At 47.2% G+C, this 14053-nt stretch overlaps 1 protein-coding gene across 2 annotated transcripts in view; it reads left to right on the top strand.

Annotated features, from left to right (window-relative positions):
• The first annotated feature begins 11911 nt into the window (after nucleotides 1-11911).
• Nucleotides 11912-14053, top strand: part of HS6ST3 (heparan sulfate 6-O-sulfotransferase 3) — a 367579-nt gene continuing 365437 nt past the window's right edge. For both annotated transcript variants that reach the window (XR_008319289.1, XM_053308563.1), the window contains exon 1: nucleotides 11912-13272. Coding sequence is in view for 1 of the 2 variants with exons in the window: in XM_053308563.1 (XP_053164538.1) it covers nucleotides 12596-13272 (677 nt within the window). In the remaining variant the exon portion in view is untranslated. The remainder of the gene's footprint in view (nucleotides 13273-14053) is intronic.

The following is a 14053-nucleotide window of genomic DNA, read 5'->3' on the forward strand; positions in this document are numbered from 1 at the left end:
CATAGACTGGGTAAATTCACATTCAGGTAATGATAGAGAGTCAAAATTTCTAGATGTGTTAAATGACTGTGCCTTAGAACACTTAGTCGTGGAACCAACCAAAGAGATGGTTACCTTGGATTTAATCCTGTGTGGTGCCCAGAACCTGGTGCGAGATGTCAGAGTTGCAGAACCATTGGGTAGCAGTGACCACAGTGTGATCCAATTCAGCATAAATGCGAGTGGAGAATTGTCAAGGAAGTCCAACATAGATGCGTTAGACATCAGAAAAGGAAACTTCTTAAAAATGAGGGGACTTGTAAGAAAGAAGTTGAAAGCGAAGGTCAGGAGGGTCAAATCACTCCAGAAAGCATGGAACGTATTTGAAACCACAGTACTAAAAGCACAGTTGGAATGTATACGAAGAAGGAGGAAAGGTACCACCAAGTTCAGGCAGAGGCGTAACTAGGGAAAACGGCGCCCGGGGCAAGCACTGAAATTGCGCCCCCCCGCCGCCCCCTTAGCTAAGCAGGGTCCACCCTGGTTTGCATTTGAATGGGAGACTAGAAGTGTGAGCACTGGAAGATATTCCCCTCAGGAGATGGAGCCACTCTGGGAAGAGCATCTAGGTCCCAAGTTCCCTCCATGGCAGCATCTCCAGGATAGAGCTGCAAGAGACTCCTGCCTGCAACCTTGGAGAAGCCACTGCCAGACTGGGTAGACAATACTGAGCTAGATAGACCATGGTCTGACTCAGTATATGGCAGCTTCCTATGTTCCTAAATACTACTGCAGCACACACACAAGACACCTGTCCCATCCTGACACTCAGCCAACTTCCATAATCAAGATCCTACACACACACACACACACACACACACACACACACACACACACACACAACAACAACTGTCTACTCCTAGATTTATAAGGAATACAAGCCACACCTACTGGCACAGCAGGGAAGTAACTTGCCTAGGGAGCAAAAGGTTGTGGGTTCGAATGGAAACACCTATATCGGGCAGCAGTGATATATGAAGATGCTGAAAGGCAACATTTCATACTACGTGGAAGGAGGCAATGGTAAACCGCTCCTGTATTCTACCAAAGAAAACCACAGGGTTCTGTGGGTGCCAGGAGTCAAAACCAACTTGATAGCACCACAAGCCACACCAGGTCTACCAACTTTCCAATAAGCCTCTGTAGCTGTGTGTTTGATAGTTGCTTGACAGGCAGAAATTTGCAGCTGAAACGTTTCACAGCTCATCCATAATGTTTATCCCTCAACCTACGCAGGCTGAGATGCTATTAAAAGCCACAGATGCAGAAGCAAGGCTGAAAAACTGGCAACCCCCAGTGAGGAACAGAAGAACAGCCCTGTGGGATCAGGCACAAGGCCCATCTAATCCAGCACCCTGTTGAATGTGTGTGCCAGAGACACATCACACAATCTTGTAACTCATACATCTGTACACCCAATTCACACCTTACATGATGCATACATATATACACAGAGAGATCAGCCTTGCATATTTCATTGTCACTTGCATCTAAGAATCATACATTAAACCCAGAAGTTAAGAACACACACAGTTTCATAACATTAGACTCTGCGTTGATATACAGCATATACAGCCCATGCCATCACACACAGCCCTTCCATCGCCTCACAGCCTGCCGAGAGGGCCCGATCAACTCACCTCGCGTGTATTTGCAATTTCAGTTACCAAGGAACTGCATGTTCCTCGGGGCAAGAAACCTAGATGTGTAACCAAGAATGAAAGCTGGCTTGTCAGTCCTAGTAATGCTCCACCTTAGGTTTGTGCTGCATCTGAAACCACACTTCATGGCAGGGGGATGCATTTGAAACAGCAGCAATGTGCTCTGGGCTGTTCTGATCAAAATTATGCCCTCCCCAGCTGCTGCTTGCATCACAGGGATAGGAAAATGACAACAAGGGAAAGGGTTACACACCTCCCTGTGGACGCACACATTCCTCTCCTGTTCTAAGTGAATTGTCAGCATCCTACAGCTCTGCAGCCTCTGCTTTTTTTAAAAAAAAAAGTTTGGGTTCAACTATATAATGTGTACTGGACCTCAATCTGCTATTCCATATCTTTCAGAGGGCTTTTTGAATCTAATCGAAGGAAGTATAGTTATTATCAGCCCAGAGTAAGCCTTAAGTTCTACAGAAGCTGGGCAGTTGAGAAGGAGAGGTTGGATTTTTAAAAAGAAGCCTGTGGAAAGTGGGAGGTAGCAATGAGGTGTGGAGTGAAGGCGAGCAGCTGAGACAAAAGGGCCAGAAGATGAGTAAAAACTCAACTGGGTGGGGGGTGGAGCAGACACAGGAGATTGAGAGAGGGACAATGGGAAATGGGTAGAGATAATGTATAGGTCAGGTCACCCACCCACCCCACCCCTTTTGCTGGCAGGGATTCTGTGCCTCAACAGCTGCATAATGGGAAAAACTTTACAGCAAGGGAAGCAGGGGCCCATGCACCTCTTCTTCTTCTTCTTCTTCTTCTTCTTCTTCTTCTTCTTCTTCTTCTTCTTCTTGGCCGTTAAAATTAGCTGCAAGGGGGCCCTGCACCCCACAGGGCTCAGTAAGGATGGCCCTGTCCACCGGTGAAGCTTAAGTGCTGCAAAATGTGTTCCTTGCAGCTGATGAAGTCAGAAGGGACCTGCTTCACCCACACACTTTGGTAAAGGATGCATGATGAGTTGGGAGCTGAAGGAGGTGTGGGAGAGATGGTGAGAGAGAGCAGTCCAGGAAAAAAACCCAAATCATCTCACTTTCTATCCACCACAGAAGGGGGCTATTCCTTAAAGCAATTTTAAAGCTGCACGCCACAAACCTTAAAAGAATCCTCATCAAACACTGGCCTTGAAGCCTTCCCTCGAGAGAAGTGGTGGCGGCGGGTCGCCCGCCGAGTGCGGCGGTGGCTGGTGTGGTGGCTGGCTGCAGCATCCCATGGCCTGTGCCGCCTGTGTATACTAGTGGCGACGCGGAGACGAGTGCAGGCAGCGACGCCAAGCCGAGCTGGCACGCCTGCGCAGTTGGGAACCGACGCCGGGCAGCTCAGCTCAGCGTCGCTGCCTGCACTCGTCCTCGCACTGCCGCTAGTATACACAGGCGGCAGGCCATGGGATGCTGCGGCCAGCCACCACACCAGCCACCGCCGCACTCAGCGGGCGACCCACAATGGGGGGGGGGCGGCGGCGGCGGCGCCAGGACCGGGGGAGGGGGCTCAAAAAAAAAAAGGAAAGCCAGGGGATCAGCGGGGGCACTTTTGGGCGCCCCCCACGTGATCAACCAGGGTGGCGCCCGGGGCACGTGCCCCCCTGCCCCCCTATCGTTACGCCTCTGAGTTCAGGAGGATGCCAGCGTGGCTAACGAGTGAGGGAAGCTATAAAAGGGAAGAAGATTTCCTTCAGAAAATGGAAGTCCTGCCCAAATGAAGAGAACAGGAAGGAAAATAAACTCTGGCAAAGGAAATGCAAGGACACAACAAAGGATGCAAAGAGAGGGTTTGAGGAGCATATAGCTAGAAGTGTTAAAGGGAATAACAAAAACTTCTTTAAATATATCAGAAGTAGAAAACCTGCCAGGGAGGCAATGGAACCGTTAGATGATGAGGGTGTGAAATGAATTATTAAGGAGGATAAGGAGATTGCAGAGAAGCTGAATGAGTTATTTGCATCTGTCATCACGGTGGAGGATACTGACCATATACCCTCCCCAGAATTGAGTTTGTCAGGTTTAGCGGCTGAGGAATTGGGTGAATTTGAGATGACAAGGGAAGATGTTCTAAATTGTCTTGAAAAGCTAAAAATTAACCAATTGCCAGGGCCAGATGGCATCCACTCAAGAGTTCTGAAGGAACTCAAATGTGAAAGTGCTGAACTCCTAGCAAAATATATATAACTTGTCCCTGCAATCAGGCTCTGTACCGGAGGACTGGAAGGTAGCCAGTGTGACTCCAATTTTCAAGAAGGGATCCAGGAGGGATCTGGGAAATTACAGGCCGGTCAGCTTAACTTTGGTGCTAGGTAAATTGATGGAAAGCATACTTAAGGACAAAATTGTTAAACATATAGAAGAACAGGCCTTGTTGAAGGAGAACCAGCATGGCTTCTGCAAGGGCAAGTCTTGCCTCACTAACCTTTTGGAGTTCTTTGAGAGTGTCAACAGGCATGTGGATAAAGGTGATCCGGTTGACACAGTATACTTGGACTTCCAAAAAACTTTTGATAAAGTTCCCTACCAAAGTCTCTTGAGTAAACGTAGCATTCATGGAATAAGGGGACAGGTTCATGTGTGGATTGGTAACTCTGGTTGAAGGAAAGGAAACAGAGTAGGAATAAATGAACAGTTTTCACAATGGAGATAGGTAGGAAGTGGGGTCCCCCAGGAATTGGTATTGGGACCAGTGCTCTTTAACTTGTTCATAAACAATCTAGAAGTTGGTGTGACCAGCGAAGTGGCCAAATTCGCAGACGACACTAAACTATTTAGGGTAGTGAAATCCACATCAGATTGTGAGGAGCTCTAAAACTCTCCAAACTGGGGGAATGGGTGGAAAAATGGCAAATGCAGTTCAATGTAAGCAAGTGTAAAGTGATGCACATTGGGGCAAAAAACACCAACTTCACATATATGCTGATGGGATCTGAGCTGTCAGTGACTGACCAGGAGAGAGATCTTGAGGTCATGGTGGACAGCTTGTTGAAAGTGTCGTCTCAGTGTGCGGCAGTTGTGAAAAAAGTTAATTCCATGCTAGGAATCATTAGGAGGGGGATAGAAAATAAAAATACTTACATTATAATGCCCTTATACAAATCTATGGTGCGGCCACATCTGGAGTACTGCGTACAGCTTTGGTCACTGTATCTTAAGAAGGATATGGTAGAACTGGAAAAGGTACAGAAGAGGGAAACCGAAAGGATCAGGGGCCTGGAGCACCTTCCTTATGAGGCTAGGCTACAGCATCTGGGGCTCTTTACCTTGGAAAAGAGGCGACTAAGGGGAGACATGATCAAAGTATATACAATTATGCATGGAGTGGAGAGGATAGACAGAGATAAATTTTTCTCCCTCTCTCACAACACTAGAACCAGGGGTCACCCCATGAAACTGAAAGTTGGGAAATTTAGGACCAACAAGCGGAAGTACTTTTTCACACAGCGCATAATTAATCTATGGAATTCCTTGCCATGGGATGTGATGATGGCCGCCAGCTTGGATGGCTTTAAAAGGGGCTTAGACAGATTCATGGAGGACAGGTCTACTAGTCTGGTGGCTGAGTCCACCTCCAGCCTCACAAACAAAATGTCTCTGAATCCCAGTTGCAGGGGAGCAACAGCAGGAGAGAGGGCATGCACATACCTCTTTCCTATGGACTCCCCAGAGGCATCTGGTGGACCACTGTGTGAACAGGATGCTGGACTAGATGAGCCTTGTGCCTGATCCAGCAGGGCTGTCCTTATGTTCTTATGTTCTAACATTACTTCCTGGTCAGAAGGCTTATATTCAAGAATTCAAGTATAAAAGATCTGTTGATCTGTCATATTACCATACATAAAGGCTACAATCCTAAGCATATTTTGCACTGGGCTGACACACAGGGCATAATACAGCCAAATTAAACACTTATAAATCCACATGATTTCATCTGGAAAGATTTAAGCTCAGGACCTAAATAGTCCTGTTTCAGGTGCTTGTTTTAGTTGGATTGTGGCCATTGCTTTTTGCTAAATTAAACTCTTCAGATTGGGAATCAAAGGATTACTTTTGATGAGCCCAAGGGCTTGCACAGTGGAATTTTTGTGCTCAGTGGAATTTTTGATTTATATTTTTTCTTTGAACAGCAGACCACCTGTATCACAAACTGATTTTCAAACTGCTCTCTTTCAAAAAAGCTTTGCTATGTGGCAAGGGGCCCGCTGTTCAAGAAAAAGAAATTCAAAGCATTCATCAGCATGCAGAACAAACTGCACAGTAGTTTTGATCACAGTTTGTAACTCATCCCTTACTCAAGTATTTTTCCTGTTTGATATATTTTTATGAAATCAATTAATAAGGCAATTCATTCTGAATATATGTCAAAACAACAAAGAGTCTTGCAGCACCTTAAAGATAGGTGTTCATAGGCCAGTAGGAATGTTTATGCAATAATAAAATTGCAAGTTTTTAAGGTGCCACAAGACTCTTTGTTTTCCTTTTCTAAAACAGACTAACATGCCTACCTTTCTGGAATTTGCATATATGTTAAATACCTTCCAAAATTGTCAAGGCAAATTCAAGTCATTTTTCAGAGTATCAAATGGACTGTGTAAATTCATCCATATCCTCTGCAATTATTTATACAAAATATAATTAAGATGAAAACTTATATTACTTTTCAGTCATTCAGACTGATATTTTATGTCCATTTCAATTAATCTGGATATGTACAATTTCCCATTAATATGAGGCACTGATTATAATCCACTGAGAGTACAGCTTTAAAAATCAATATTCAAAATTGCTACATATAGAGGCAGAAAGTGCTGCTCTAAGTTGTTGAACATATAATGGAAATGGATTATTTATTGCCCGAGTTTCACATTTCTCTCTATTATTAAATCATTAAAAGGGCCCTTAAAAGGAAAAATATGTATGTGCATTTATGTGTACAGGTGGCCCTCATTATCCACGGTCCCAGCACCCACAGTTTTGCAATCTGCCTGTGGATCTTAGAGGCCCAGTTCCTTTATCCATGGTACAAAAATAGGCTAAAATATGCCTATTCGCGGTTGCTGAGTGGTCGGAAATGACCTGGAAATAACTTCTGATGTTGCATATGGCTGCCATTTTACAGCATAGAGCCATTTTGAGGCTCTTTCTTTAAAAATAAAAACAAAAACTTTTTTTGGTGAATATTCACCAAAACCTCAGCTGATTTGAGGGTTGGGGGAGGCATTTCTGGAGCCCTGGAAATCAGGGTACTGTGCATATCTACTCTTATTTCTCCCCACTTCCCATTTTTGGGCTTTTTGTGTGTGTTAGGAACCTAACCCCTATATTCCCATAGAGGTAAGGTTTCTTTATTTGCTGTTTCTGTACTTGCGGTTATCAGAGGCGTATCTAAGGAAAATAGCGCCTAGGGCAAGCACTGAAATTGTGCCCCCTGTCCAAACATCTGACACCCATCTTTCAGATAACTTTGCTATAATATCAGCTGAAAAATACAAGTCAAGCTTGTTAATCTTTTAAAATTTCAAAAACTATTTAGCAGTGGACATAGCTAGACCAAAAAATGCTGGAAAACTTCTGTATGCTGGGGCTCATGAAATACCCAAATACTATGTGGAGGTGTACTTGGAAAACTAAACAGAAGTGCCTATCTAATTCTCTACTATGCATTGTAGCATCACTATTACATAAGCTTTAAAAATAAATGGAGAATTTGGCTTTTCCCAGATACTCTGAAAAGAATTAAAGGATATGCAGAGTAAACTGTGTCACTGCTTGGAATATATTCTAGTATTTCAGAAAGACAGTTAAAATGAGAGAAAGAGAGCAGCAAGAAACTCCCAGTGGGCCTTAATACTAAGGATTTCACACTGATTCAAAGACAAACTCACCATTAATAGCCATATTATTAAGACATCACATTTAACTCACTTATCTTAAGAAGCAAAGTAAGAGGAAATGAATACAATCCTAGCTCATAAGCTTCAGCTCAGTATTCACTAGCCCTGATTCTCTGTACATAGTGCCAAACTGAATATGTGTACAGTGATGTATTATATTAAATTATTTTTTAAAAACCTGTAACCCCTGGGGGCTTCCTATAGACCGTGGGTGGGTGGTCTGCAAAGGTTACCCCTCCCCCACTGGCCTCTAGGGCCTCGCTGAGACCATTTGAGCATGTACAGTGGCCATTTTAAAAAATAATTGTTTTTTTTAAAAATGGCCGCTGAAAACAAAATGGTCACCATGCATGCTCAAATGGCCTCTGTGAGGCCTGGCATGGCCTAGGGCCTCACAGGGGCCATTTGAGCATGTGCAGTGGCCATTTTGTTTTTGGTGGCCATTTTTTTTTTTTTTTAATAATTTTAAGAAATTGCGCCCTCCTCCAAGTGGCGCCCAGGGCACGTGCCCTGCCTGCCCTACCCTAGATACGCCCCTGGCGGTTATAGGGGAGAACGGAACTCCCTGCAAATAACAAGGGCCACCTGTATACCTTAAAAAAAAAAAAACCTTTAGTTTTAGATTAGAGTTAAAGTGCTTATGATTTTCAAAACATGCTCTAAATTTAATGTAAATCTCAATTTGAGGTGGTTCTCCTAATGTTTGCATCATTTAAGCAGTAAAGAATTTGTAGACTTGTATGTGGTGCTGTCTGTACAAATTAGGCTCTATTCACACACACTTTGCCTTTGTCTCTGTCTGCTTGACATTGGGCTGGGGAGGGATTGTAGGGGAAGAATGGCAGTTCAGTCCCCAAATAGCAAAGCAAAATCAGTTTGGTGAGAAAGCAGCAAAGCAAGAGGTCTTGAGACAGTTCTTTAGTATTGAAGAACTACAAGGATTTATTTAAATAAAAGGTTACAAACAAATGTGGAAAAACCTGCAGCTTAATTTCGGCTGTAGCTCATGGCAGAGAAGAGAGATCAAAACAAACAGCCATCTCCAGAGAGACAAAATGGAGACTAACACTGGAAGAACAAAGAGGGGAGAAGTCAGGCACTTGTATTAGTTGTGGAGCCAGCCCAATGGTGGCCTGGTTCCGGTCCCACTCAGCACCCCCCTCCAGTTATGCCCAGTACACATAATGTCACATACATGGGGGCATGGCTCAGGATCCCGAGGAGCCCTGAGCGAACTCCCCCCTCCCATGCCCAGGCTCCTGAGAGTGCCAAGTGAACTCTCTGCTTGTTATTTCAGGCAACGCTGCCTGCCTGACAGCACATATTTCCATTTTTCTCCCTCCAGAGAGGGAGAGAAAGAGAAACATGTACAAGCCCACAAGCCACAGTGGGGGAATCTCCAGAGGAGCCCCAAACAAACTCCTTACTCCCATGCCCAGGCTCCTGAGAGCCCAAGTGAGCTCTCAGCTTGTCATTTCAGGCAGTGCTAGCTGCCTGATAGGGTGTGTTTCCCTTTCTCTCCTCCTCTGAAGTGAGAGAAAGGGAAATATGTGCTTGCAGACTGCCAGTGCTTCCTGAGATAAGCAGAGAGTTTGCCTGGGGCTCTTGGGAGCCCGGGTGTGGGAGGTGGGAGTTTGCTTGGGGCTCCTCTGGAGCCCAAGTCATGCCTTCCTGCGGGCTTCATTGGCTCCTTTCATTGGTGGCCCAGATTCTTTGAACCTGTTTGCACAATGGTGGCTCTGCCCCGTCCATGACCCTACCCTCCCTCCCACCCAGTGGTCACTATGAGACATTGCAGCTGAGAGCTTATGCTGCCAGGATCCTAGCTCCAATAGGGATGCATCCAGATGCAATGTCCCAAATCATTTCATTCATTCATTCAGTCGATTTCTATACTGTCCTTCCAAAAATGGCTCAGGGTGGTTTACACAAAGAAATAACAAATAAATAAGATGGCTCACTGTCCCCAAAGGGCTCACAATCTAAAAATAAACATAAGATAGACACCAGCAACATTCATTGGAAGTACTGTATTGGGGGGTGGATAGGGCCAGTTACGCTCCCCCTTGCTAAATAAAGAGAATCACCACATTAAAAGAGAATCACCACATTGCTCAGTTAGCAGGGGTCATTTGCTAGAGAGGTGGTGCATTTGCTAGAGATGCACCTCCTGATGAATTTCTTTCTGATGAGTCACTAGAAGGTACAGTGCTTCCCCAAAATTCCACCTACCATAGTAAATGTCCAGCCAAAAAATCACCAGATGGCTTATTGTTCTGAAATTGGGCACACATGTATTCCAAGATGGCAGGACTCTGTGTATTTTTATTTCAAGGAAATTGGTGAGTCCTGTGACTTAATGAGTTTTCCGTACTGTGATAAAGCTGTAGGAAAGAGTTATCTCTATCCATAAAGTACTTCACATCTAGTGAAAGTGAAACTGTTATGTTTCAATAAACAAATGCACCATACTCAAGTTGGTTTGTGATCCAAAAGGTCTGCGTGAGAACTGTGAAGCAAAAGGCTGGGGCGTAGCTATAATTGAGTGGATGGGTTCAAATAACCCATCCCCTCAGCTCCTGAGGGCCCGCAACCTCCATCACTCCCTATTTTCTCCATTATCTCCTTCACTCTGAGGAGCCACCGGGAAGAGGGGTAAACATGGGCCCCCTCTCCTCTAGCTATATGCCTGGCAAGGGGCATGTGTTGTGATTTTAATTTTTTCCCCTTTACAAATACAGAATAACAGTAGTATAACAAACAAAAAGTAGTATAACAAACACAAAACTTGGTTTTGTGTTTGAACTGTGGAGCAGGGGACATGTGTTGTATCCTAGTTAGCTTGTGAAGCTATTCGAATTACAAGCTATGTGAATCCATTGGGGCTTGCATAGTTGTTGTTGTTGTTGCAAATGCACTCTGGCCCAGACCTGTGGGTTTGTGGTGAATGATGAAGAAGCTGTGTGAATCAATTGGGGTTTATGTAGTCTTACCCACCCACCCAATGCAGGGTTTGTGGTGAAATGCAGGGGTGTAAGCTTGGTGGGGGAGGTGGGGCTCAAGCCCCCTCTGAAATTTCCCAGAGAGGGCAATGCTCCCTCCAGGTTGCCAGGTAGGGGCGTTGGGGCTCAAGCCCCCCTCTGGATTTCCTGGGGGAGGCAACCCCCCACCTGCTGCCAGGTAGCATCTCCAAGCTCTAACGCTTAAGTTCATCAGTCTGGAGCACCAGAGCTTCCCCAGGTGACTGAGGGGGGCTGGATTTGGTCTGGGAATGGATCTGAAGGGGAAATGTTGGCTGACTGACATGTACTGCAACCTGGGGGTTGGTTCAAAGGGGAATATGGGCTAGAAACCCAACCTTAGTTGTGACTACACTGCTAGCATGCATTGCAACCCTGCAGTCAACATTTCCCCTTCAGATCCATTCCCAGACCCAAATCCAGCCCCCCTCAGTCTCCCACAACCTTATCACTCTTTCTACAGAAGGGGGGGGGTGCTTTCCATGTGGAAGGAAGCAGTGCATTTCAGTGGGCATTCCCAGTCATTCATTTTAGTACATTCCATAGAATGGCAACAGGCAGAGGCACTCTTACCCCTGGACTTACAGGTCAAAGTCCGAGGCCCCCACACTCCCCGAGGGCCTCAAAATCCTTTTTAGTTTGTTCCTGATGGTGTGGTTGCATTAAAAATGTGTTTATGATACTGTGGGTGGGTGGCTCCAAAAGCCTTTAGGTATAGGCTCCAAAATTACCTAGGTGCACCCTCGGCGACAAGTTGGCATTAAAAACCAATTGTGTAGCGAGTGACAGTATCCAGCAGATTTGGCTCAGAATTTTTTTTTTTTTTTTTAAGAAGTGATGTATTAACAAACTGGGATTACTGACAGGCATGTGTTTCTGTTGTGCTGCCCATTAAAACCAGCAATACGCATCGAAATTTTCAAACCTAAACACATTTTCCATAAAGAGATTACTAGCTGGGGAAACTATTGGACTGGGTTTTCGATAGCTTGACTAAAAAAATAAATAAATAATGCTACGCTTGGTAGCAATTTTTGACAAGTTGTTGGGCTTGTTCATAGCTTTGTCAGCAACAAACCATGCCGGTGGGGGAACCTGTCGGTTTCTAGTCGCTGCACGGACAAACTGAGCTTCCAGTATTGGCTGCTTTGCAAACTCTCCTCTCAGGCGATTGGTTCGGTAGCAAGGAAAGCGCCTCCCCTCCTGTAGAAAGAGTGATAACGTTGTGAGAGGCAGTAGCCACCACTACGCCGGCTGGGGGGCAAAACAGGCGCCGCGAGTAGGGCAGCGGGGGAGCGCTTGCGCTGGGTTGATCTGTGAGGAGGCATCGCGCTCCCCGCCTGATCCCGCCCCCCGCGGGGGCCTGAAGCGTCGGTTATGAGTCAGATGTAAAAATTTCCCCAAACTGTCATGGAATGACGCTTCGGCGCGGCTCTTCAGTTAGTGCGACTCGGCGGGGAGCAGCAGACGGAGTCGTCTCTCTCCCCTCTTTCTGCGCAGCCGGGGAGTGGGGAAGAGAAGAGACGCGCCGCAACTCCTGAGGAGCGGACGGCACCACACAGCCACTGAACCCCCAGACGCTTTCTGTGGAGGTCGGCCCGGAAATGAGCAGTAGCAGCAGCAAGTCCCCCCCTCCCATGCTGCTCTTGTTATTATTATCCGCCTCATCCGCGACGAGGTGCAGCGGATGAGCCCCCCGCCAGCTGGGGGTGGCGGAGTCTTCCTTGGCTCTTCAGCCGCAATGCTTGGGATGGGGTTGTGGGAGAGGAAGAGGCAGCAGCCGTTGTCGACGTTACGGGGGGTTGGCCACTCGCTACACCGGCGAGTCCTGGAGCCGCGAAGACCCTGGGACAGGCTGCAGTTGCCCGCTGCCTGAACGAGGGAGCCAACCAGAGAGAGAGAGAGAGAGAGAGAAGACGAAAGGGAGAGGCTAGGAAAGCGAGAGACCGGCTCTGGGCAACATGGACGAGCGGCTGAGCCGGTGGCTGCTGTTGCCGCCGCTCCTGGCACTGCTCTTTCTCTTCATGCTCTACCAGGACGCCTCGCCCGGCGGGGGCTGCCCCAACGCGCCTGCTGCCGCTCCCCCTCCCGCCACAGCTGCCGTCTCCCCCTGCGGTCGTCCCAGTGGCGACTTCTCCTCGGCCCCTTTCCTGCGCGGGGCGTCCTTGGCCAGTCGGAGGCGGCAGCAGCAGCAGCACCTGCACCGAGAGCTCCAGGAGGCGTCCCCAGGGCTCGTGCTCCACCTGGCCAGCGCCTCGAGGCACAAGTTCCTCTTCGGGCTCTCGGAGCTATGCCGCCGCGTGCACTTCGACATGCGCGGCCGAGACGTGATGGTTTTCCTGCACATCCAGAAAACGGGCGGCACTACCTTCGGGAGGCACCTGGTGCGCAACATCCGCCTGGAGCAGCCTTGCTTCTGCCGCGCGGGCCAGAAGAAATGCACCTGCCACCGGCCAGGAGCAGCGCCGGGCAGTGGCGCCGCGGCTGCGGGTGGAGGAGACAAGGGCGACACGTGGCTCTTCTCGCGCTTCTCCACCGGCTGGAGCTGCGGGCTGCATGCGGACTGGACCGAGCTCACCAGCTGCGTGCCAGCTGCTATGGAGCGCCGGGAGGGCTGCCCCGCCAACCGCACGCTCAGGTTAGTCACCCGCAGGTCTGTTCTCTGGGTTGGCTATTTCGGGGAAGGGGAGCAGATGGCAAGTCGCTTAGGGCCACCTCAGGATCGGTTTAAACAAGCAAGTCCTCAAAAAGGACAAGCCCAGAAGAACGTTTTTACGAGTGATCCTCGTTTGTGACGCGCGCTGAGTGGCTTGGAAGACACTAGCGGCCCTCTTTCAGTTTGTTTCTCTGCTTCTTAAGTCGTCTTGGAGACCATTCTTAAAGTTAAAAATCTGTCTTCTCAAGAAGTTGGGGGCAATGACTGGAGAGAGAGAGTGAGTGAGTGAGGTGCGAGATGATGATTTGGTGCCAGTCAAGTAGTTGCCTGGAATATGCAGCACTAATGTGGTGATGCTGGATATAATTGGGCTGATGCATGGGATAAGCTTCTAAATGTTAAGACCACAACACGTGAAGTTTGGGCTTGGGGAGAGATGTTTTTGGCTTTACACAGATGGGATGAAGTTATAATTGATCCTAAACAGATAAACTTGGCATGCTGAGAATTTTGAATAAACCTTTGAGGAGTTTCTTTGGTAGCTGGAAAAAGTGATTTGTGACTCCAACACTTGCCAGCCTGCTGTTGCCATGCCATTTTAGAGAGTGGTTGAAAGTGAGGATGAATTCATTTTACACAATTGCAGAAAGTAAGAGTTACTTCAAACAACTTAATACAGGAAGCCCTTAGATTTGGGACACAGTTGGTTCCTGGAAACTCTGTCAAGTTTGAATGTCTTAACTTGGAACCTATTTTCCCATAG

Source organism: Hemicordylus capensis, chromosome 3, assembly GCF_027244095.1.
Source record: "Hemicordylus capensis ecotype Gifberg chromosome 3, rHemCap1.1.pri, whole genome shotgun sequence".
Taxonomy (NCBI): Eukaryota; Metazoa; Chordata; class Lepidosauria; order Squamata; family Cordylidae; genus Hemicordylus; species Hemicordylus capensis.